Source organism: Colius striatus, chromosome 23, assembly GCF_028858725.1.
Source record: "Colius striatus isolate bColStr4 chromosome 23, bColStr4.1.hap1, whole genome shotgun sequence".
Classification (NCBI taxonomy): domain Eukaryota; kingdom Metazoa; phylum Chordata; class Aves; order Coliiformes; family Coliidae; genus Colius; species Colius striatus.
In genome coordinates, this window is record NC_084781.1 from 6097856 (window position 1) to 6121662 (window position 23807).

The 23807-nt window shown below is 61.0% G+C and overlaps 2 protein-coding genes across 3 annotated transcripts; one reads left to right on the plus strand and one right to left on the minus strand.

Annotated features, from left to right (window-relative positions):
• Positions 1–1228: 1228 nt before the first annotated feature.
• TMPRSS13 (transmembrane serine protease 13) lies at positions 1229–22715 on the plus strand. Of its 2 annotated transcripts, XM_062014144.1 has the most exons (15): positions 1229–1653; positions 1925–1958; positions 2137–2265; positions 18250–18421; positions 18730–18831; positions 19392–19514; positions 19674–19803; positions 20006–20098; positions 20181–20224; positions 20491–20650; positions 20771–20943; positions 21267–21365; positions 21514–21656; positions 21774–21926; positions 22060–22715. In XM_062014144.1, the coding sequence occupies exons 1-15, from the start codon at positions 1325–1327 to the stop codon at positions 22072–22074; spliced, it is 1899 nt and encodes a 632-aa protein (XP_061870128.1). In that variant the 5' UTR covers positions 1229–1324; the 3' UTR covers positions 22075–22715. The 2 variants fall into 2 exon arrangements, with proteins under 2 accessions (XP_061870128.1, XP_061870129.1); XM_062014145.1 differs by lacking the exons at positions 1229–1653; positions 1925–1958; positions 2137–2265 and adding an exon at positions 13334–13390.
• Positions 4763–9111, minus strand: IL10RA (interleukin 10 receptor subunit alpha). The gene is made up of 7 exons (XM_062014146.1): positions 8974–9111; positions 7996–8116; positions 7697–7875; positions 7342–7508; positions 6886–7036; positions 6627–6751; positions 4763–6507 (listed from the first exon to the last, which is right to left on the minus strand). Exons 1-7 carry the CDS (start codon positions 9035–9037, stop codon positions 5551–5553), a joined length of 1764 nt encoding a protein of 587 aa, XP_061870130.1. The 5' UTR covers positions 9038–9111; the 3' UTR covers positions 4763–5550.
• Positions 22716–23807: the final 1092 nt, after the last annotated feature.

The following is a 23807-nucleotide window of genomic DNA, read 5'->3' on the forward strand; positions in this document are numbered from 1 at the left end:
CCCAGGCAGTGAGGTGGCTGTGTCACCAGGAGAGGAGGGGACAGGCGGGACGTGCCAGGCTCCAGCTCACACCAGCATCGTCACAGCAGCTCCCAGTCTGGGTCAGCCACGAGCAGCCCCCACGGCACCGGGCGCCAGGAGATGGACCCCTGGGCAGGTGAGTAGGTGGCATTTTTCTCCTCTTATAGAGCAGAGATGGGGATGGTTTATGGCACAGGCAGTGGCTTGGTAACCTCCCCTGTGCTGTGTGTGGATCTGCAGCGTGGGGCTGGCTGGGACGTGAGGACGTCTGCCCCGGGGGCTGTCGGGTCAGGGAGTGCCTCCCACGTGTGGCAGGGCGCTCGGGCCGGGCACAAAGCCATCGTCCTCCCACCAGCAGTAGGCGGGGGGAGAGGGCAGTTTCGGCAGCTGGCTGACTCAGGGAGGCTGTTGCACCATGCTCCTCCTGTCCCATGGCTCCTCCTGCCCGCAGCTGCTGCTGCATGAGTCACAGCCACAGCGCAGTCTCTGCCCTCGCCCACGCCGGCCGGGGCCTGGCTGCCGGGGCAAGCCACAGAGGCAGTGTGCCTGGGCTGCCCACAGATCCCAGCCTCCCAAGCCCTGCTGTGAGAGCCTGGGAGAAGGGAAGGAAGGGCAGGCTGGTCCTGCCTGCTCTGCCCTGCCGCTCAGGAGCTGCCAGAGCATCTCCCCAGTGTTTGCCTGATCCCATCAGGAAGAGCGAGTGCTGCGGGTTGTGGGATGACCCGGGACCTTGCTCACTATGTAAACACCGTGACCACAGGGGAAATGTTCTCACTCCACTGGCATCTGGCTAAATTTAGCTGCTATGAGGTCATCCCTTTCCGCTGTCTCCTCGCTCCTGATGCTGCAAGACAGCACCCTGCTTCAGTGCCAGGTGTGTGCCCCAAGCCTTCGGCCATGGAGGTCACCATCAGCTGGGGCAGTGGCAAACCCCCTGTCCCCTCCTGGCCACAGGAGCCCCTGAGCTCTGCCCACTCAACATGCACTGGGCTGCACTGGGACTGACTGGACAGCGTACTGGTCAGGGGGGCTCTGTGGGTGTGGGGATGCTGGGTGTGTGTGCTAGAGGCTGCCTGTGAGATGGGCTCACGCTGGAGCCCGCTGTGACAGAGAGGGGTGTGGGATGCTGTGTGTGCAGGGGTTCGGGAGCAGGGGCTGGTGGTGGCTGCAGAGCTGTGTCTGATGTGCTGTACGCTGCGTGAGACGTGCCCTGTGCATCTCATTGGCTGTGCTGTGCCTGGGCCACTCCGTGCCCGCCGGCAGTGCAGGAGCCCTGGCAGGAGCCGAGGTGAGCCCGGGAGGGATGGAGGGCTCCGGCAGCACCGAGCTGCTCGCCCTGAGACGTGCAGCCTCTAGAGGGAACTACCCGTCCACGAATGGGGCTTTTTGGGTAGCAAAGCTGCCACGACGGCAGCGCGGTCCCTCCAGGCACAGGGAGGAGGGACATACCCCACCCGCATCCCCAGGACCACCAGCCTCCCAGAGGTGTGTGTCAGCAGGGCCCCTTCTCCCTCTGCTTTGCAGGACAAGAGCCCACCAAGGCTCTCGCGGCTGTGCTGTGTGTCGGGGTGACCGTGCTGCTGATGATGCTTTTTGGGTGCGCCTTGGTCCGGTGCTGCCGCCGCTGGCACCGTGAGTACGGGCAGCGCCGGGGCTGGGAGTGCTCCAGAGAACAGGGCTGCAGAGCCCCGGGTGTGGGAAGCACACCTGCGGTTTGCTGCTCCCCGAGGACAGTAAAAGCAGTGGCAGGGTGGCTCTGGGGTAAGCCGGGGGCGCGCAGAGGCTGGGGATGCGCAGGGCTGTCCTGCCGTGGCTGGCTGTGCCCATCCCCACGCTGCACAGGCTCACGGCAGAGGGAAGGCAAGGTCGTGCCTCTGACACCTCTCCTTCCCACCCCCTCCAGGGCCTGGCTTCATCTTCAACCTGTACCACACCGGGTGAGTGAGACTTTGAGGGGCTGGGTGCCCCGTGGCACAGGGCTGCCGTGTCTCAGCCGAGCTCTGCCGTTTGCAGGAGCTGCCTCCCTGGGGGAGATGCCCAGGGACAGCCCCCAGCCCGCAGGCTGCAGGGGCAGGGGCTGGGGCAGGCGGCTTGCTGACTCTGCTTTCCCTGCAGGGGACTGGGGGCAGTGGCGCTGGAGCTGGTCCCACCATTCAGTATCAGCGGCTCGCTGAGCGATGCAGGGAGCAGCTACACACCGTTCCACGGCCGGGGACCCTGAGCAGGGGCTGGGCTGGTGTGCAGGTAGGAGCCTGGGCCCAGGTGCCCCCAGCAGCAGCCCCACGGTGCCTGTGTGTGAGCTCAGGCGCTGGGCAGGGGCTGTGCCCCACAGCTCCCCTTGTAGCCCCTGCTCATCACAGTTTTCCCTGGGATAGTCCCAAGGTTTTTCCTGTAAAAGTCCTCCCCACGCCTGTGGGGTACCTGGGGCTTTCCTGGGCTCTGGTTTCGCTTCCCCTTGGGTTTTGGTTTGTGTTTCCCTCTCTGCTGTCCCCAGCCTGGGCCTGGCCTCGTGGCCAGGGGTGAAGGCAGCTCGGGGCTGGGACCCCCTGTGCTCCCCACACTGCTGCCCCACGCTGCCTCTTGCCATCTCCCAGCAGGAACAGAAAGAGCAACCAAAACCAGACACGCTGCAATTCCTCTGCTCTCGCTTCTTTCAAAAGCAGCCCCTGCACATGCTGGGTTGCAGCTGAAATTGGAGCGGTCCAGTTTCTGCTTTCAAAAGAGCTTTTCCCTCTGCTCCCCACAGCTGTGTCTCACTGGCCCTCCCTGGCCATGAGCAGCCTGGGGCTGGCTGCCACCCCCACACTGGCATGTCTGCCCCTTACTTGAGGGGAAGGGACTGCCTTATCCCCAGCTTCCTCAGCGTACATCTAGGAGACAAAAGACACCTTCCCCAGGGCCCAGGGACAGCCCAGCCCTCAGGACCAGGGGGCTGCATGCCCAGGAGACCTTGGGCAAGGCTGCTGGTGAACAGGGCAGTGGGAGTACTATGGCTGGCAGCGAGCCAGAGCTGGGTGCCTGGGTTTGTGCAATAGGGGAAAATACGGCAGGGAAATGAGAGTGCTTTAGACTTCCCTTCTTCATCAAATCTCTGCTCCAACGTGGAAATTTGTCCTCCACACTGATGGTGCAAACACAAAGTCTCCGTGGGCGTTCCTCATGGCTTTCTTGTGCCAGCTGCCTTCAGCCTCAGTGGAGTGAGCAGCCATGGAAGTGCCTGGAGCACCGGAGCAGCACAGGCACAGTGGGAGAGGAGCCCTGCCTGGCAGCAGGGGGCTGGCGAGGGACAGGGGCTTCCAGACTGTTTCTTTGCTGTTTCCTCAGAAGGAAAACAAAGGGGAATTGTGGAGACCACACAGTTGTATGTGGGGAAATGATGAGGATGGAGCAGAGAGCCCCAGTCTGCACCCTGGCTTGCAAGGGAGCTGGTGGCCACAGGCCCCCTCTCTTCTGCTGCTCCTGAAAGGCTTTGTGCAGTGCTGGGGGTTCTGCAGCCCCCTGTGGTGGAAATGTGGTGGGGACACCGCTGTGGGCTGTGCTGGGGGCAGAAAGGTGTTTGCAGGGGTGCAGCCCTCACCGGGGTGGCCGAGGTGCGGTGCTCCTGCACATCCCCTGTGCCTTGGGCTGTGACTTCACTCAGGAAAACGTGAGCATCTGGGATTTCCTTGGGAGACAGGGAGTCTGTGCTCTCAGCTATCAAAGCCGAGAGGTCTGTGGCTCTCTGGAAAACTTCTCTGAGTTTCATTGAAAGCAGAGCCCTGGACAGTGGCAGAGGGGAAGGGAAGCTCTCTCTGCCCCAGGTGCTGCCCCTGGCCGCTGCCAGCAGGAGCCCTTTGGCAGGCAGCCCCAGCACCACGCGGGATCCGGCCGCAGCGCCTGACGTCACGTCACCGGCACTCAACAGGAACAGAAACAGTCACGCTTGGTTTTGATGACTCTGTTCTTCAGAGGAAGTCAAAAAGAACAAACAAAAAGCCCCAACCTCCAAAATACCCAGAGGCAGAAGGACTGGTGGCGATGGAAATGGGGATGCCCACCATGGCAGCAGCCTGCCCCCCGCCCCCCCCCCCAACAGGGACCGTACCTCAGGCGCGAGTCAGATGTAACAGAAGGAGACAGCAATGCATCAACATCCCTTCTCCTGACTGCAGTGGTTCCTGTTCTCACCTGAAAAAAAAGCTCTCCCTGAGCTGGGTTTCCACCAAGAGTTTTAATGGGGCTACCCCACTCTGAAGGTTGTTGGAAAGTGGCTTTCAGCAGTGCTCTCCAGTGAGGTGGCAGGAGTCAGATGTAGCTCATGGTAAGTTGTTCCCATCTCATGGTTATTTCCACTGTGACAAACTGTTCCCCCACCCCCTGGTTCCACTGTGTCCACTCTGGATGTGCTCCTGTCCTTCCCTGGTGCCTGGTCCCCAAGCTGCTGCCCGTGGGATGTGCTGCACACCCAGCACACCCCTGTGGGGTCAGCCCAAGCTGCCCAAGCCCTTCTCCCTGCTGCTGCTTTGGTGTGTGCTCCCACAACACGGTTCCCTCCTGGGACAACCAGCCCATTCCTCAGATGATACTGAAGCTCTCGGTGGGCTGGTTGCTGTCCTCCTTCTTATGGCTGGGATGTGGAAGTGCTTCTCCCTGTGTGAGGCGAAGCCACAGTGCCCTTTGCTGAATGGGAAAGCTTGTGTCCGACAACAGAAAGCACAGCTTGACCTTAGAAGAGGTTGTACAGATGAGTGGACCAAATAAATAACACCACATCCTTTCTGTATTTACAAATTAAATAGAATAAATAAGGTCTGTATGCATCAGTGGCAGAACGTGGAGCATAGTGTGGGCAGGGCTGCCCTGGCTCGTGCTGGGTTCATTGAGCAGTGGCCACAAGCATCCTGCACTGTGGGGGAGGTAGCTAGTGCCCAGGCTCTGTCTTAGGAGCTGGATGCTCAGGGGTCTCTGTAGGGTCAGGAAAGTCCCTGCTCCCTCCAAACGAGGCCAGATAGGGTGGGAGCTCCATGCTCCCAGCTGCAGGATGGCTGACGTCAGGCTGCTCTGCGCTTTGTCTCTGTTGTGAAAGGTTTGGACGGCATCAGTGGTGTGGATGTCAGCTGGAGGAGCATGGGGCTTGCCAATAGAAGGGGGAAGTGGGGAGGGGAAGCACAGGGCTGGCCCTGGGGCTCTGTGCTGGGCTGCTGGGGAGGCAGGATCACGCTTTGGTGCGTGTCCTTGGACACAGTGGTCAGAGGAGGCAGAGGAGCCCCTCCAGAACAGCAGCATGTCTCCATGCCTGTTAGCTTTACATGGGAGACTGGGTGCAGAGAAGGTGCAAGGCACACTGGGGGCTGCCTACAGTGGTACTGAGGCCAAAGCTGCCCCAGAAGTAGGTCAGAAGGTGCTTCTTGGGCGAATGTCGGCCAGGGCACCGCTCCGTTGGACACATCAGTGTTCAGGGGTTGGCAGTAGCTTATTGGAGTAGCTGCCCCCTGTGGGCAGTGTCAGAAGAGGTAGTTGGGTCAGCGTGTGGGGCCGAGGGCACGTGCCTCACAGGCGGCTGTCCTTGCTGTCCCTGTTCAGCAGGCTCAGGGGGTCGATCTGCAGCATGAGCCACGTGTTGGTGCTGAGGCTGGAGATGAGGGGCAGCGTCCCCAGGAGGTCAGTGTTCAAGTCGTTCAGGTTGAAAGGAGCTTTCAGGAGCTGGGATCCATCTTTGGAGGCTGAGAGAGCCCCTGGAGCCCCATAGTTCAGCAGAGTAGGGACTTGGGGTCCCATTTGGCTGGAAAAGTCCCAGGCAATGGGCTCCCAAGGGGCTGCCCGTGGAGCAAGGTCCTGTGTGTGTCTGCGGGGAGGCTCGGCAGAGGACTGCTTCAAATAGCCTTTGGGCACAGCCAGCTCGGAGCACTCTACTTCCAGCATGACGTCTGCGCTGCCCGGGCCCTGCGGGCATCCTGCCCAGCCTGAGAAGGGCAGCGCCTTGGCTGTGTCCCACCTGGGCTGCACCGTGCCCTTGCTCTGCTGCAGGTACCCCCGGAACTGCAGGTCCTGCTGGCTGAGCTCCCCGCCGCAGGGCTGCAGGGGCTCCGTGGGGCCGGGGCTCCCGCTGCTGGACGAGCACGTGGGGTCGAGGCGGCCGCTCTCCAAGCCCAGGCCGCTGTCATCGCCAGCGGGCAGCTGCTGTCTGTAGCCCTGGGGCTCGGGCCCCGAGGAGCAGCCCAGCTCAGGGGCGTGCAGGCAAATGCCGCTGTCGGTGCTGGCACAGCTGCTGTCTCTGCTGCCCGCAGCCCCCAGCCCTGGCAGGCGCAGCCACTCCTCAGACCAGCCCGGGAGCCTCCAGCCCTTCTCCAGGGGCAGCTGTGCTGTGCTGGTGCTGCCCTCGAGCCCGCTGTTCTGCTGGGGCTCCTTCTGTCCCAGAAACAGCTGCTGTACAGGGTCTGTGTCTGGGCTGCCTGAGGATGAGGACTCCTGCTCCACCCAGAGCGAGCTCTGCTTTATGAAAGACTTCTGGAAGGGAGAGAAGAGAAAGGGGTGAGCCATGTCTCGTGAGCAATGCTTCGTCCCTGCTTGTCGCCTGCCTCTCCCAACAGCTACCCAATCTCACAGCCTCGTGCCAGCTGCCTTACCAGAACGGCAGGTGTCCTCACAGGTTGCTTTACGTAGAAGCACACCAGCAGAGATCCCAGGAGGCCCAAGAACAACAGGGTGATGAAGGAGGAGCCAACGATGCCCAGGGCAAACTCTGCACTCTCTGCAAGAGAGGATGTGCCTAGGTGAGGGGGGCGAGGCAGAGCCTTCCATGCACACACAGAAGGGGGCCAGAGCCAGGAGCATGGAGAGGATCTGTGTCCCCCAGGGCCCCTTGGCCAGCTCCCCGTCACTCACTGTGCCTGTGGGTGGTGGTGACGCACTGCTCGTCGGTGCGCGTGGCACGGATGCGGCGGCTGGCCACGTCGGGCTCCACGCTGATGCAGTACTCCGTGTCCCAGAACAGCCTGCTGATGTTGAACTTCGGGGTGGTCTCTACCACTTGGTACTGCAATGAGAAGAGTGCAGGCTGGTCCCCAAGAGCCCCCAGCTCTTGAGGGAGGACCGTGCCCTGTGCTTCCCTCCCCATTGCTCCACTGTCCCCTGGGGTGCTTTGCAATACAGCTGACAGCAGCCAGACCCAAAAGCCCAACAAGAACTGGGGAATCTACTGCAAGAAAACACACAGAGAAATCCCTCTACTGTGGTGTGGCTGTGAGAAAGCTCGATCTGAAGTTGCACTTTAAAACTGTGCTGCTCAGCTTGAGCTGCGCTGCGCGTGACGGACGGGGATGGCGTGGGACCTCGTCTCACCGTGCGGTTGTCCTGCGCCCTCCTGACGTACACCACGTATCGCCTCGCATGCTTCTGGATGTCCTCGTACTTCACGCTGGTGTTGCCCACCCTGAGCAGCAGCTGCAGCTGCACGTGGACGCTGTTGCCTGTCACAGAGAGGCTCTGGCCCGATAGCCGCAGGCTGGCTGCAAACAAGTGAGTTGGGAGAGCACGTTGGGGTTTTCATTCCTGTTTGCAGCTCGGCAGCAGACTGAGCTGTGTCTGCTCCTTGCAGCCAGTGCTGCTTGCCCCAGCTTTGTCCCACCCTGCTGCTGTTCTCCCCAGCAGCCTGGCAGCCCCTGGGCTGCAGGGCAGAGGCAGACACCCGACCTACCTTCTTGTGGAGAGAAAGAGTTGGTTCTTTTCCACGGGGATGTGTGGTTTCCAGACACAGCCCTGACCCGTGCGTAGTAGCGCAGGGCAGGATCCAGGGTGTAGTAGGTGAGGTCGCAGGAATTCCCTGAGATCCTCATGCAGTTTGGGACGGCTGTCCAGGAGAAATTGGTGCCATAGCTGCAGGGAGAAGTGCCCAGGATGAGAGCAGCACGGGCAGCGGCCAGGGCCTCCACTGTCACCGCTGTCAGTACCAGATCCTGGGCAGCAGCTGAACCTCTCTGTGCTCTCCATACTCACACTTTGTGCTCCACCTCGTAGCGGACGTTGCTGGGGAGGTTGTGTCCCGGCTCCCACTGCAGCAGGTGATGTGCCATCTCCGCAGCAAAGTGCACGTGCCTGGGGCTGGCCAGCCTCTCACCTGCGGGCCCCAGGCCAGTGTTAGGGGAGCCTGCATAGCACCCTGTCCCCTCCCTGCAGCACCCACCAAGCTGGGCAAAGCTCCTTGTGACTACAGCAACTGCCCATGCGCTCTAGACACAGAAGGATTTCCCCAGCCCTGTCCCACTTCCAAGGTTCCGTGTTTGCTTGTCCCCCTCTTCCCCTTCCTCGGTCTTCTGGGGAGAGCCAAGCTCAGTGTGGCTGAGAGGATCTGGGTGCTTCTCTGGCCTGAGAGATGAGCGTGCTCTATGTGCCTCCCTGCCCCCCTGCCATTTGCTAGCAGCTCTGTTTGGATTCAGCTTTCCTGTTTTGCTTCTCTGCTGCCTGGAAAAAAACCACTTTTTCACACCTCCTGCCTGATCTTCAGCATTGTCACCTCAAAGCAAACAATCCATAGATAACATCTGTCACCCTCTTCTGTGCTGGTTTCCTTAGCAGCTGCAGTCTGACACAGAGCTGTGCCGCTACCCGGGGAGGACGGCACGGATGGCTCAGTGCCACGTCAGCCACTGGCTGTTTCACCCCAATACAAGGCACAGTGGTGGAGATAAGGCTGCCTGATGATGCCTGAGAACTAACACAGCCCTAGGATCCCAGGAAAGGTGGGTGTGAGCAGAAGCTGTGGCTGTGCCAGCCCAAGCACTGCCCAGGCAGTGGCAGGGGCCGAGCAGCAGCAGCTCCACTCGCTGCCTGCCCAGGGATCTGCCCCTGTCTCGGTCCCCAGCCTGGTGCCAGGATCTGGGGGCAGAGGGGAGCAGAGCAGCCTGCCAGAACCATGTGGCTCGGGCACAGTGAGCGGGCAGCTGAAGACCAGCGCGGTGTGGATAAGAGACTCACCGTCCGTCGGCCAGGCGAGGAGCAGTGCCACACAGAGGGCTAGGGCTGTGGTGCAGGGGGCCATAGCGGCTCAGCATCCTCTGAGGGTGCTGGGCTGAGTGAGGAGCGTGCTGGGCTCTGCTCTGGCTGGCTGCTGGGGCTTGTTTTTCCCCCAGAGGCTGGGCTCAGTGACGTCTCGGAGGCGTTCGCAGAGGAAAATAGCTGTGCGGTGACTTCCACTTTTGAGTGCCCACCCACTCACTCGCAGCTCATCTCACAGCCCAGGCTGGGCATTTCCTGCAGGCAGCCTTAAAGGAACAGCTTTGAGGGGGTTTATGAACAAAACAGTACGCAGTTGAGAAAATGAAAATGGGAGTAAATCATCCCTCTGCCTGGGCTGCCTCCTCCTTAAACAAGATGAGCCCAGCACGGCCCCGAGGCTCTGGCCCCGTGGCCATGTCTCCGATGTCTGGTGATGCTGGCCTCAGGTGCTAGGACCTGACTTGCCACTGCACGCTGGCAGTCCTCTGCTTTGTCTTCAGGCAGGTTGAATTATAACAGAGCCTGCTTGAGGGCTTTCCTGGAGCCTGTGCAAGCCCAGGGGCCCTCCCTTGTGATGGAGAACAATTTGCCTCAAGAGGAGGAATTTCCCACTGGGGAATTAGTGGAAAGGACACAGATAAAAAGAGCAAGAAAAACCAAAAGTGCTCTGGAGAGCCTCAGAAAGCTCCAGAGCAGTCCCTGGCTTGGCAGGCATAGAGGTTGTCTTTAAAGAACCACCTTAAATTCCTGAAGTGGGAAATTTCAGCTTTGACTCTGAACAGAATCTGTCCCCTGACTCATCTTTCTTACTAAAGACCATGGGCTTCCATGAACTTGCAGCCTTGCCAGAACACCGGCAAATTGAGCAGCAGAGCTGGGCAACGGGGCCTCAGGCACGGCAGGACCTCAAGCATGGCAGGCTGGCAAGCCTGGCTCCTGTGGCACCCAGGGACATGCAGGCTCCAGCTCCACTCTGCCAGTGGCAGAGGGCAGTGATGCTGGGTGCCTGGCAGCAGGAGAAGCTCTCCCTCGCTGGCAGCCTCCTGTGCCGAGGGCCAGCCTCAGGGATGGGCACATCCCCCAGGTTTGCCCTGGCTTGACTTGCCTCCCCGTCTCTGGCACACCAGCTGATGTCCTGTCACTCTGCTGTCAGCTTGTGAGTCAGATCTGGCAGCCACTGAATTTGGGAGTCCAGAGATGAAGCAGAGCCCATCCCACACAAAGCCACAGCTCGTGTTTTGTGCAAAAGAATGAAAATCAAAAGCTACGGGATCAGAAAAAGAGGAAGGAGGGAGCCTTGTGGAAAAGACCTCATGGGGCTCATCCTGTGGGCGAGGCGGTTCAGAGCCTTGGGAGAAACGGTTGGCAGTTTAGGGGAAAATGAAACAGGCTGAGGAGAAATGAGAGTTGTGCTGAAGGAAAGCTCAGCTCACCACGGGCTGCCTGTGGGGCTGGTGCTGGCACCTGAGCTGCTGCACGGAGCGGGTGCTGCCCGGGGTCCCTCTCAGTGGCCTCCCCTCTTCCTCCCAGCACGCAGCCCTGTCCCTCAGCCACTCTGCTGCTACTTCTACTCCCCACTCGGTACTTTTCTGCTAGGGAGAGTTTCTCTGCACCAGCCCTGGCACAGGCAGGGCAGCCAGCCATAGCTGCAGCTCACCTCTGCAGCAGGGGTTGCTGACCACCCCGTGCACCCTGTTAAAACCAAAGCATCACAGAAAAGAGCAGCCCCCTGTTTTCAGTGTCAGCATGAGAGGTTTTGAGTTCACAGGTCAAAACAGGCCTCAAGAACACCGTCAAGTTTCCTTTTTGTGTTCAAAATCGTTGACTAATCTTCGAATAGGAACAGCCATGTTTTTAATAACCTGGAAACCTCCTGAGTCAAAACCACAGAGCAGGTCTTTCCCCAGAAGTTCTGCAGCCCTTATCATAGAATCTTTACAGTTGGAAAAGGCCTTTAAGATCATTGAGTCCAAGCACTCACCTCGCACTGCCAGGTCCATCACTAACCCGTGCCCTCAGCACCTCAGTTACGTGTCTTTTGAATATCTCCAGGGATGGGGACTCCAACCACCTCCCTGGGCAGCCTGTCCCATGCTTAATAACCCTCTCAGTAAAAAAAGTTCTTCCAAATGCCCAATGTAAAAGTCCCCTGGAACAACTTAAATCCATTTCTTTGTGTTCTGTTATTTGTTACTGCAGACCAGAGATCGGGAGCTGCAGCCACCCCGGCCCCCTGCCCGGCTCCTGCTGGGATCTCCTGCCCCAGCCCTGGGCACCAGCTTGGCCATGGGGCTGCCCTTGGCTGCAGAGCACAGCCCATCCTCAGCCTCCAGCCCCACAGGTGACGTGGCCAGCCTTGAAACACTCTGCTGTGGGCCCCTGTGTGGAGCTAGGCAGGTGGCTGTGGCCCAGCCCTGGGGCAGGACAATGCACCTTTCCCGGGAGAACAGGGTGCTCCTTTTCCCTCCCAGCACCCTGCTGCCTGGAGCACAGTGGAGGAGCCACAGGGCTCTCCCAGGCTCTGGCTGGCTGCCCTTAGCACCTCGCTCTGCTAGCTGGGAGGGCAGGAGGGTGCAGCAGGGCTCAGAGGAGCAGTCACCAGCAAGAAGTGTGAGGGTTTCACCCAGGAGGTGTGCACGCACAGCACACCAGGTTGCCAAGGTCAAGCCCGGACACAGGGTTCTCTGGAACTTGCTCTCCATACACAGCTTTGTAGAAACTGCAGCAAGCAACCGTTCCTGGGGCTGCTTTCTCAGAATCCCTCTTCAGAAGAGGACGTGGCAGCTGGTGCAGGCTGCGTGGCCAGCTCCTGCCTCCCTCTGCCATCGGGGGCACAGGGCAGATGCAAAAAGCAGACAAAATGCTCGTAGTCTGGTGAAAACTAGAGAAGTGTACTGCAGAGCGAGGGCTGGCTCAGAAAACACCCTGGAGGCAGAGGATCCCAAGAGCAGGAGGCCTGGCTCATGGGCACTGCCAGGAAAGCGCTTGCCCTGGGTGGGCTCACTGGAGAGGGGCAGGCAAAGGGCTTGGCAATCACCTTGCTAGGAAAAACATAGGGAGTAAGCAGCAAGATGGGGATGGCTCAGGCGTTGGTCTCCTCTGAGCTCCCCCATCCCCCTCTCTGGCTGCTGGGCTTTGGCCCCAGGCTGTGAACAGGAGAAGGGCAGGAATTAGCCCCTCTGGGAAGGGGAGCCCCAAGGCAGGGAGGAGAGGGCAGAGACATCCACCCCGGGCTTTTCAGCCTTGAGATCCAGGGAGTGTGAAGCAGCTTTCCTTCCAGCTTGGATGGCCCTGATTGTCCCCTGCACTTCAGCTGAGCAGCTGTGGGTGGGGAGCTGGATGAATAAGGTGTGAATAATGCTGGGAGAAATGTGCCTGGAAAAATAGTGTCAGGATGGGGCTCACAGGAGACACCACAGAGCCAGGCACAGCCTCCTGGGACCAGGCTGCCCTCCCCTGACCCAGCTGCCCTCATGCCCAGAAAGGAAGGAGGGGGCTGCTTCTTATCCCAGAGACTGGATGCACTGCTCAGAGCTGGGAGCAGATAAGTTGCAGGAAGCACTGGCTGCATCTGTGGGAAAGCATCCTGCCTATCTGCTGTGCAGCCTCGGCCAGTGAGGAGCACAGGCACAGGCTCCATCTGCCCTGCAACTCTGCTCTGGCAGCCCAGGGTCATGGCTCCAGGTTCTGGACATCAGAACACACACTCTGGAGCTGGGCTTTCCTCCTGTAAATGTGGCTATCTTTACCTCATTAGAGGTATCTTTATCTCACCTTATTTCTCCCAAACGTGAGTTCTGGGTTAAGCAAATCATCCCCAAGCTCACACGCGCAGAGGAAGCAGGAGACTTGCACAATGTGGAATCTTTGCTCCTTGGGCAAAGGAGAGAAAAAGCCTCCATGGAGTCTAGAAGGCAACAGCAGCTCACTGCCCTCAGAGCAGGGTGTTCTGGACTCTTTAGTCACCCCTCGTCTCCCTCCCATCCTCAGCTGGCACTCGCAGCCCTGGGCCAGGTGCGGGTGAGCATGTGGCTGGCGCTCAGTGAAGAAGAGGCCCTTGGGCAGAGAGGGTGCCTGTGATGCTGCTCACCCCCGGGGCCGGATCTCCCAGCTCCCACAGCTTTGGTGGCAGCCGTGCTGCTTCCCGTGCCCGGCGTTCCTCAGCAGAGGCAGGTGTTTTGTGTGCCGTGCCGGGAGCAGTTGGGAAACAGGCAGCGGAGGAGCAGGGCGGCAGGTCGGACTGGTTTCCCTCGGCACCTGGCGCTGGCACTGACGTACGAGCCCGCTCGCCAAACAGCTCCTGCCCCGTCCCCGCGGCCCCGGCGAAGGATGGCTGTGCCGGAGCTGTGAGCCCGGCCCGGCGCCGCAGCGGCCCATGGACGCCAAACCCTGTCCGGTAAGGCGTGAGGCGCGGGGGGTCCCGTGGCCCGGCCCGGCGCTGACCCGCTGCGCTCGGTGTCTGGGGGAGGGCGAGGTTTCTCCCTCCGGTGCATTGCCCTCGCAGCAGCCCGGTGCTGCCGGTGGGGAGCGGGACTCGGGGCGAGCTGCAGAGGGAGGAGGACTCCTGCCAGCGTGCGTGGTGCCAGCCGCTGCCCCTCAAGGCCCCTGGCACCGCTGCTTTGCCGTGCTGGAGTGGATCTGTGAACCGAGGGGCCTGGCTGGGGCTGCGGGTGGGAGCAGGAGCTGCTCAGCACCCCCGGGAGCCGCCTGGCACCCCCGCGAGCTGCACGTTCCGGGCCCTTCGCACCAGCAGTGCCGGCGGCAGCACGCCGGCAGCCCCAGGCCCCGCTGCTCTCCCTCGCCTGCTCTCCCACAGTTCTCCCCCTGCTCTTTCCAGGCTGGGTTGCCCAGGGCCGGCTCAGCCGCGGCTGAGCATCCTGTCATGGGGAAAACATCCATCCCTGGCTGGGCACTGGGCTCAGCACCTCGCCCGGGCGAGGCAGCGCGTAATTAGCACACTGAGCTCGGCCGCCGTGCCAGCCGTGTCCGGGACGCGCCAAGCCGGCAGCGACGGGGCGGATGGGGCCTGAGGGGAGGCAAGGCAGGCTGGACAAGCCTCCCTCCTCGTGCCCCTTGGCATGTGGGTGCCTCAGAGGCAGCCAGGGCCAGGGGCAGAGCGGGCTCGTGCCAGAGGCTGGCCCCAGGGTGTGATTTCGGCGTTGAGTGGCCCCTGGAGCGGGCGGCAGCTCTGCATCTTGCTGAGAGCAGGGCAGGAACTGGGACGTCTCCAGGGAGGGAGACAGTTACCCAACATTGGACAACTCTGCTGGGCCACTTTGGCTTGGTCTCTTGCATCAAGTGGGCCATTAGCAGTCTCAGGTGCCACCCTTGGCCCTGCAACTGCAGGAAGGTCACTTCCTCTTTCCGTGCCTCAGTTTACCCATCCATGGAATGGGGTGAGTGGCCGGTACCCTCTGGAACACTGATCTCTGCCTGAAGGGCTGCTCCCTTTGGCACAGGGCAGCCCAACTCTGACCAGATCAGGCTGACTCAATTGTCGTGGCTTGTCCCCTGCACTTGCAAAATGTCCCCTGTGTGCTTTGGGATTTCCCCTTGCACTGCCTCTTTACAGCATCCTCCAGCAGTTCCTGCCTGCTTTGTCCCTGGGACTGCGGGTCTGTCCCCTCCTGGGGAGGCACCACGGAGGCACAGTGTCCCCAGGAGGGCACGGGGCCTTTCCCAGGCTCGGGAAGGGGTTGTAGCAGGTGAGGATGAGGACAATGCCACTGTTGTCTGTGTGGGGAGCTGTGGGCTGGGGACAATCAGGTGAAGGAGCAGGTTCCCTGCCCCCAGCTGCAGCAGGGAGGGATGGTCAGGGATGGGCTGCCAAGCTCAGCTGGGAGAGATCATCCCCTGTTTAGGCAGCTCCTTAGAGCATACTTAGGCCAGGCTGCCTCCTTCTTGCTGTTCCAAATTTTGGGGAGCTGTGATGCCCTTCTTCCCCTCCAAGCCATGGCTGGGCCCTGGGTCTGGTTGAAACACCCCAGGTGTTGCCTGGCTTCCTCTCCCACTCCAAAACTTCAGGTGACTGCTGGCTGCTTTCCTTGCTTTCCCTCCCCATGGCACGTGGATCCTGAGCCTCCTGCCCAGCCTGGGTTCCTTTTCCCTGCTGGTTGCCGTGGATTTGGTGCCTTTCTCTCTGTGGCAAGCAGTCGAGCAGGAGGTCAGTGCACATGGCAGCTCACAGTGTGAAGGGGGTGGGCTTCTCTGCTGCTGCTGTCTGTGGTTTAGGTGCTTTTCCCAGCTCTGCTGTAGGCCTCAGTAGAGTGAAGGAGGAGTGAGCTGGTGTTTACCCTCATGACACATTTAGCAAAGGGCTCACACTGCAGATGGGCACCGGTTACTTGTCTTGCAGACAGCATGGGCCAGGGCAGAGGCGAGCAGAGCTGGCCAGGAGTGCCTGTGCATCCCCAGCATCCCTCCTGCCCAGCTGCCTGAAAGTCAGCCCTGCCACCAAGGGAGCTGCCCCTGCTCCCCCTCCCCATGCCTGACTCAGGCCCCAGCCCACCGCAGGGCATGGTGGCTGGGGGAGGTGAGGGCGGCAGAGAAAGGGCTGCAACCGCAGGTGGGTGTGAGAGACGCACGGCTCCGGCGCTGCCCTTTGCCCAGGAGCCAGCAAAGGACGAGCAAAGGTTTTGTGGGCAGAGCTCAGAGTTCGCTCACTGGGGTAACAGAAATCTCTTTGTGAAGCCACTGCTGTTTGCTCTCTGCTCCAGTGGCCACACAACAGCAGCCCCTAGTAAAAGTTTCGTTACCTGAACAGACAGGTTTCAGACCTGAATGAGAAAAACCAAACTTGGACTTTAGACTGCAGAAGAAATAAGTAGCTAATAGTTCACCCAAGTTTAAGAAAGGACATGTTTCTTGCTAAGGAATAAGAGCAATTTACCCTCTGGTTTTATTACTATGTTGACTTGAACTGTTCACATGCTGGAGACGGCAGCCCACTGATGCTGGGCTGTTTTCTAGTAGGATGGAGAGCTTTGTCCTTAACAGCACTGTAGTTCTGCTGCTCTGGTCACCAAAGGGTTACACTTGCTGCAAGGTGAGGCACATGAAATGTCAGAAGTGTGGAGGTAGCACACAAATGCTGCTGTAAATGATACTGTCTGGGTGCTTACAAAAACCCCGCTCACACGCAGGGGAAGTTCTCTTTCCTAGGAAGAGTTCTGGGGCAGCTGCACGTTGCTTTGTTTCTGCAAAGCAACAAAGTGCAGGGCTTGCTGCAGCCCTGGCTCTCCTGATCAGCTGTGCTTTCCAATGAGGGTACCCAGGGATGTTTCATGGCCTGCATGTGCAATGTTTGCTGCAAGAACTTGAATCCCATCGATGTGACTGCTCAGGCTCCTTAGGGGAGGACACTGCCAGGGCATTCTCCATCCCTCCCGGCTGCTGTGCCCACCCAGCCCCACACAGTGTGCCGAGGGGCTCTCTGGGGCTCCCCAGCACCTTTGGGAGAGCCCAGGAGAAGCCAAGCCCGGGCTTGCTCATGTGGCTGCTGTGAAATCTTGGTGTGGGGAAAGCTGCAGGCTGAGCAAATGCACGCTCCTTATCGCTGTCTGGTGGGGAAGAGTGAGAAGTGGTGGGTGGTGGTGTGAAACAGAAACTTCCTCTGCTCCTCCCTGTGTATGCAGGAGGGTGGGGAGCTGCTCTGTGTGTCTCCTGCCCCTGACATGAGTGGGGAGGAGGCTGTCAGTGGCTGGGAGACATTAGCAGTGCCCGTGCCAAGGGCCCCGCAGGCGGCAGGAGGAGGTCTGTGCCAGCGGGGCCGAGAGGCAGTGCCGGAGGTGGCCCTGTGCACCCTGCTGCTGGCCAGGGCGAGCGGCCAGGCAGCCTTCCCAGAGCTCAGGATGCTGTGCCTGGGCTGTGGGCAGTTCAGCAGGGAGCACTGGAGAGGTGATGCGTGTGCCCCGCGCTGCAGAGCCTGTGCGGGAGCCACACCGGCTGCGTGACTCACGGCGTAATGCCCAGGAAGTTACACCAGCGCATTGCAAGGGAGGGCACAGCCGTATTTACAAAGCATGAGCCTGAGCAGGCTCCCGACCTGCTCATTAGGGCTCCTGATTCCCGGCAGGAAACATCAAGGTAGAGGAAATCCAGCTGGAAGGGGGACACTCGGCAGCGGTGGCGGCTCCTGCTCTGCCCGTCCTGCAGCCGCACGCGGGCTCAGCCGCCGCTTGCCGCCCGGGCAGGGAAAGGGGTGTTTGCTGGTTATGAGAAAGTGTGATCTCTAGCAGCTGCAGGGCCAAAAATCAGGGACAGGCTTCTGGAGAGGTGTGTTTGAGCCCTGCTGCTGGCCAATACATGGTCCCCTGGGAGGAGGGCTGGGCTGAGGTGCCGGGCTGGCCGCACTCTACTGCCTGAGGATGGCAGCTCTGCTTCTGCCTTGGGTGCCCCTGTGTGGGACAGCAATGACCTTGTCTGTAGGGACAGACACAACCTGTGCTCGAGGGGCTTCCCCCACAGAGCTGGCACAAAGGCAGCCGTGGTGCTGGGAGGCAGGGGCAGCCTGGGGAGCACTGGGCAAGAGCACAGCCAGGCCGGGCTGCCGGTGCCGTGTGCTGCCTGGGGATGCCCCGGCAGGGCTCACAGACATTTCTTCTCTCCAAAGGTGCATCTGAGATGTTACAGCAGCAGGGGCAGCAGCACTTACTGTGGGCTTTGTACATGGTTCTCTCTGAAGGGAGAGGAGAGGCTCTGGCTTCTGTAGCTGCTGAACACTCAGAACAGTGTGTCTGGAGGAAAGGAAACAAATGCTTATTCTTGTGTGAATTCAGGTGTCAGGGGTGACACAACGGCAGAGCAGCATTCCAAGGCTCAGGACGTTTCAGGGCTTGGAAAACACTGATTATTAAGTGTTACTAAATGACAGCTGGAAATTGCGCTGTATTTTTCAAATGGCTAATTAAGGATAGATGCATAAATTGGGGCACTAGCCCCGTGGAACTGGGCCACAGCGTCACTGAGCCGATGCCAAACACCTGGCTGATTGCTGTGATCAGTTTGGGGAGTTTGGCCAGCTGCCACCTTAAAGGGGAGAAGCTCTGTGACAAAGAGGTTTGCAGCTTTCCTGGAGGGGGTTCAGCTCAGGCCTGCTGGTGTGAACAGAGGCAGCACAGCAGTGACACTCCATGTGGCTCAGGGTACCGTGCAGGGGGCTCAGCTCCATGTTGCCTTCGTGGCTGGTGGGTGGCTGCTGCGGGGAGTCTCTGGTGGGCAACAGTTGCGGCCAGTAACAGTTCCCTGTGCTCGCAGGCCACGGCATCACCCCGCAGCGTCCCGCCCAGCCTTCATGCCTCTGAAGTCCGCAACATCTTCGGTGCCCGAGCTCCACAGCCTCCAGAAAGCGTCCTTGGCATCAGCTTCAAGCCCTACAGCCCAGAGTCCAGCCCGGCCCCGGCCCCCTGCACCACCTGTGAGAGCACACGTAAGAGGATGGTGCCGAGGGTGGTCTCTGACCACCCTGGCCCTGGGCCCAGCCAGGGTGGGAAGGGCTGGAGGAAGGCAAAGAATGGGTGCTTGTGCCCACTGCTGGCACAGGCTAGTGTTTCCCTGGAGGTGTGAGGGGAGCAAGGGAGAGGACAATGACCATGACAGGATGGGAAGACGTGAGTCCTCTGGGGAGCTGGGGTGCATGTGGAGCCAGGGAGCTGCTGGCACGTGCTGGTGGGCAGCACAGTCCAGGCACTGTGGGGGACAGCCACTCTCCTGACCCTTCCTCCGTCCTGCTGGCAGGATCCTCCATGTTCAGAGCTCCGTGCATGAGCCAGCGACGGCTTGCGCTCATCTTCTGCACCTCCATTCTCATCGTGCTGCTCATCGCTCTAATCCTGTTGTGTGAGTGGGGTCCTGGCCCAAAGCTCCCAGGGCACGGAGACCTTGGGAGGGCCTGGGGGTCAGCAGGGGCTGGGGATACCCATGGAACACAAAATGTTCCACTTAAACATGGAGGAAAACTTCATTACTGTGAGGTGAGGGAGCCTTGGCCCAGGCTGACCAGAGAGGGTGTGGAGGCTCCTTCTCTGGAGGTTTCCAAACCCGCCTGGACGCGTTCCTGAGTGACCTGATCTAAGTGGGACCTACTTTGGCAGGAGGTTGGGCTGGATAAGCTCTAGAGGTCCCTTCCAAGGTCTACAGGTCCCTTCCAAGCCCTACCATTCCATGATTCTGGCAGAGCCAGCTGGGACTGGGCTCAGGGAGAGAGGAGCTGCTTAGCATGCTCAGTGTTGGCCGGTCCTCCCCCAGCCCTGCATCCCTCAGCTCCCTCCTGCTGCTTGGGAGGTCCCCTGTGTGTGGCAGATGCCCTCCCAACCCCTCTGCGTGTGCCACAGCACATTCACCCGCAGCGAGCCGCTGCCAGCCGCCCCGGCCTCACCGCCGTGTTCCCTCGCTTGCAGTCATGTTCTGGCGGTCGCAGACCGGCATCGTATACAAGGAGCCTGCCGAGAGCTGCAGGGACAACCCCGTGCGCTGCGACGGCGTCGTCGACTGCTCCCAGCGGAGCGACGAGCTGGACTGCGGTGAGGGCAGCGCCGGGACCGAGGGCAGCGCCGGGTGGTGGGAGCGAGGGGTGGGAGCGAGGGCAGTGCCGGGTGGTGGGAGCGAGGGCAGTGCCGGGTGGTGGGAGCGAGGGCAGCGCCGGGTGGTGGGCTCCCGCTGACCCCCTCCCCATCCCGCAGTGCGCTTCGCCTCCGACCAGTCCCTGCTCCACGTGTACTCCAGCGCCGAGAGCCAGTGGCTGCCGGTGTGCAGCAGCTCCTGGAACGACTCCTTCTCCAGAAAGACATGCCGGCAGCTGGGATTTCAGAAGTAATTCCCCGCGGAGGGGCCGTGCCGCTGGGGCGCGGGGTCCTGGCAGCCCCCTGGGCGCTGCTCTGCCCCCCTGCCCCGGCCACACGCACGGTCCGTGCCCAGCGCTGCTCTGGGCGTTTCAGTCTGACGCCGCCGGGTTTAGAAGGCGGCGGTGTCTACCTGTAGGGGACTTCACTGCCTCTCTCCTCTCCCCCGGCAGCGCGTCGCAGACCGAATACATCCCTCTGCACGTCTCCGGCAAGAGCCTGGCAGTGAGCGGTGACGGAGAGACCGTGCAGCAGAGCCTCAACAGGTACCCGGTGTCGCCGTCTCCTGGCCGCGCCCGGTACTGCAGCGCCGCCGCTCACGCTGCATCTCCCTCCTCTCTCCCGCAGCTCACAGTGTCTCACGGGAAAGTATGTCTCGCTGCGATGCACGGGTAAGGGGCACGGCTGGCAGGGCACGCGGCGAGAGGATGGCAAGGCCAAAGGCACGCTGGGGAGCCATGTCCTCCGCTCTTTGCCGAGGGTGGGCAAACGGGGTGTTTTCTGGGTAACAGAAAACTGTGACGATTGCGTTCCCACTGTATCCCTGGTCCCTGTCCTGAGCACCGCCGGTGCCTGCGGGGGTGGGGGTGTTGTGTGCCTTTCCCTCGAGGCCTGCCTTCTCTCTGAGCCCTTCTCTCAGCCCTGCTCTCCCCTCCAGCCTGTGGGCAGAGGATTTCTGGCCGGATCATAGGAGGAACGGAAACCTCCGTGAGCAAATGGCCCTGGCAAGTGAGCGTGCAGTACGGGCCCATCCACATCTGCGGCGGCACCATCATCGCGGAACAGTGGGTCCTCACTGCAGCCCACTGCTTCTTCATGTGAGTGTGGCTGCAGGCAGCTGCCCACAGAGCTGCTGTGTGGCCCCAGGGGCACCGGCCACAGCCCTCGCACCCAGCCCTGCATCTCACTGCTCACTGCCTCCATCTGTCCCTGCCCAGGAACAGCATGAAGATCCTCGACGACTGGAAGGTGTACGGCGGGATCTCGGACCTGAAACAGCACACGGAGGGTGTCCCTGTCTCTCAGGTCATCATCAACTCCAACTACAGCGACGATCATGACGACTACGACATTGCTCTGATGAAGCTCTCCAGGCCACTGACACTGTCAGGTGAGGCTTCTCGCCTTGCTGTGCTGCCAGGCTGAGCTTGGCTTGGGCTGATGTTTGGAGGGACAGAGAGTCTGGGGCTGGACAGGGCCATGAGGCTGCTGGGGTCCCCTTGGAACTGTCCCTTGGGCTGCGTGGGGCTGCTGACAGCTGGAGCATCAGTGTGGTGGGGGCTGGCAGAGACCCTGCCCGGGTGAGCACAGAGGGGAGGTTTTGCTGTGCACCACACTCCTCCCGAGCTGCAGGGCTGGTGACTACAGCAGCTATTTTGCCCCGAGGTGACTCATCCCTCTCTCCTCACCTGGCTGTCATCTGTCTGCCTCCAGCTCAGGTCCGTCCAGCCTGCCTGCCCATGTACGGCCAGCAATTCCAGACCGGCAGGTCCTGCTTCATCACAGGCTTTGGGAAGACCAGGGAGAATGAAGGTGAGGGTGGGCAGCTCTGCAGAGAGGAGCGCTGCAAGAGCTGCCAGCTTCTTCCCCCACTGTCCTGGCAATGCCTGGTGCTGCGGAGGGGCCGGGGGCACTGGGGGAACGAGGCCCACCCTGCCCCATGGCTCCTCCTGCCTTGCAGATAACACATCCCCGAAGCTGCGGGAGGCCGAGGTGAAGGTGATTGACTACAAGATCTGCAATAGTGACAAGGTGTACGAGGGCTACCTGACCCCACGAATGATGTGTGCTGGGTACCTGCAGGGAGGGAAAGATGCCTGCCAGGTGAGCTGGGGGCACACGGTCCCACTGTGGGCAGGGCTGCCCACTTTTCCTGCATGGCAGTGTCCCCTGGCTGGGTACCATCTCCTATGTCCTCACTGCTCTGCCCCTCTGTGCCAGGGTGACAGCGGAGGGCCCCTGGTCTGTGAGGACAATGGGCGCTGGTACGTGGCTGGGGTGACGAGCTGGGGGACAGGATGTGGCCAGAAGAACAAGCCCGGTGTTTACACGCGTGTGACAAAGCTCCTCAGCTGGATATACAGCAAAATGGAGGTGAGGTGGCATGACACAGCCCTTCTTGGGTAGGGAGTCTTATCAGCTGGCCCTAGAGGCATTGAGGGGGTATATACTCCCCCCAGCCCAGCCCCTGGCACCTCACTCTTGCTCTTCCCTCTCTTCCTTGCAGAGCGAGAGCGACTAAGACCGGGCTGGACACTCGCCTGGGCTGTGCCGCTCCGGCCGGTTGCTGCCAGGGCGTGATGATGCTGCCAGCAGATCCCCTCACCTCTCTCTGGCCTGTCCGTGCCGCCTGGGCTGTGCCACTGCCCCAGCCTCTGAGAACACAGTGCCTGCAAACTGACTCTGCCCTCGCCCACAGGAGGCAGCCTGGCAGCAAGTGGGCAAAGCGCCCAGCTAGCCCCAGCGGGTAGCACGTGGCGGGCAGCAGTCTGGCTGGCTGTGCCCCCCGGCAGGCACCTCCTCGGCCTCTCTCCGTGGGTCTCCTGTAAATAGTGGTGTCTGGACAGCGTGTGGCAAGTGCTTCCTGGCAGTACCACAGCGGGCGAGGGGCTGCTGGCGCTGCCCAGCCATCCCGTGGAGGCTGCGCACGGAGGCGAGGAGCAGGGGAGCCGTGGGCTGCCTGTGGCGAGGGAGCTGCCTGGCGGGGCTGTGCCGCCGGGGGGCTCAGCCGCATGCTGGGCTGTGTGCCACGCTGCCCACACCGTTCTCCCACGGAGGGCTGAGCCGTGGGGAGCCCTCGGGGAGGAGCAGCAGGTCTGCAGATTGCTGTAGGATCTAAAGGACAGTGCTGCCCGTGAGAGAAATGCCTATTTGTTTCTGTGGCTGTGGTGGGACTGAGCCCTCGTTGCCCCTGGCCCACTCGGGGGGCACGTCTGCTTGGTGGGGGTGGCAGCGGGAGGGCTGACAGAAGAGAAAGCTGGGCAGGGGGCTGGTGGGGCACGGAGGGAAACCCCGAGCCAAGGGCTGAGAACTGTGGGGCTCAGCTTGTGCTGTGGAGCCCTTGGAGATGTGGGTTCCCCCATGGCTGCGGGTGCTGGGCTCTGCGTGGGGCAGGCAGTCTGGGTGCCGACCCACACCACCTGTAGTGGGGTAAAAAGCACCCATCTCTCCCGAGGAGATGGTGCATGCCCCAGCTGGGGTGCTTGGCTGCTGCTCCAGACCTGCACCGAAACAATAAGAGCTGTTGCCTTTTGGGAAACACTGAGTCAGCCTGACCTCAAACAGCTTTTCCAAAGAAGCAACCCAGAAACCTCCCACGGAGTGCGGGAGCCTCCCTGAAGGGGTTGTGCAGAGGCCAAGGGACTGTTTTCACTTTGTAACATCTTTGCTGCTCAGTGAGTTCAAGGAGGAGCAACCTGCTGCTGGCACACGGTGCCCGGCGGCTCAGGCTGTGGGGACATTGCAGCTGTGGGGCAGACTGCAGCCTGTTTGGGCTCCTGTGGCAACGGGGCACTGGCCCCCTGCCAAGGGCAGAGCTGCAGGATCAGTGGTGGGGGGCAAGAGGGCAAGCAGAGCCCGTGGGCATGGGGAGGTGTAGGTGGTGGGCTGCATCCTGCTCACAGAGGGGCTGCAGACGGTGCCCTGCAGCTCTGCCTTGGGACAGGGGGAAGCCTGAGGTTGGGGCTTTGGCCACAGGTCCAGTTCAGTCTCCACACAGCTGGTGCTGCTGAAATAACCCTGAAACTGGATAGAAATGGAAACGTGGGGCCACCCCAGGTGCAGCCGGGGTGTGCAAGGTGGGGCTGGTGCTGGCATGGGCTCAGCTGCTTTGCTTGGCCACTCCCCTCCATCACCAGAGCATTCTCCCCAGAGGGTGCTCAGGGGGCAGGACAGGCTGGTGCTTCATCTGGCAGCAGAGCTGTGGCCTCTCATGACTTCCCCCTTTTCCACTGGACCCGTTAAGTCGTGAAGTCA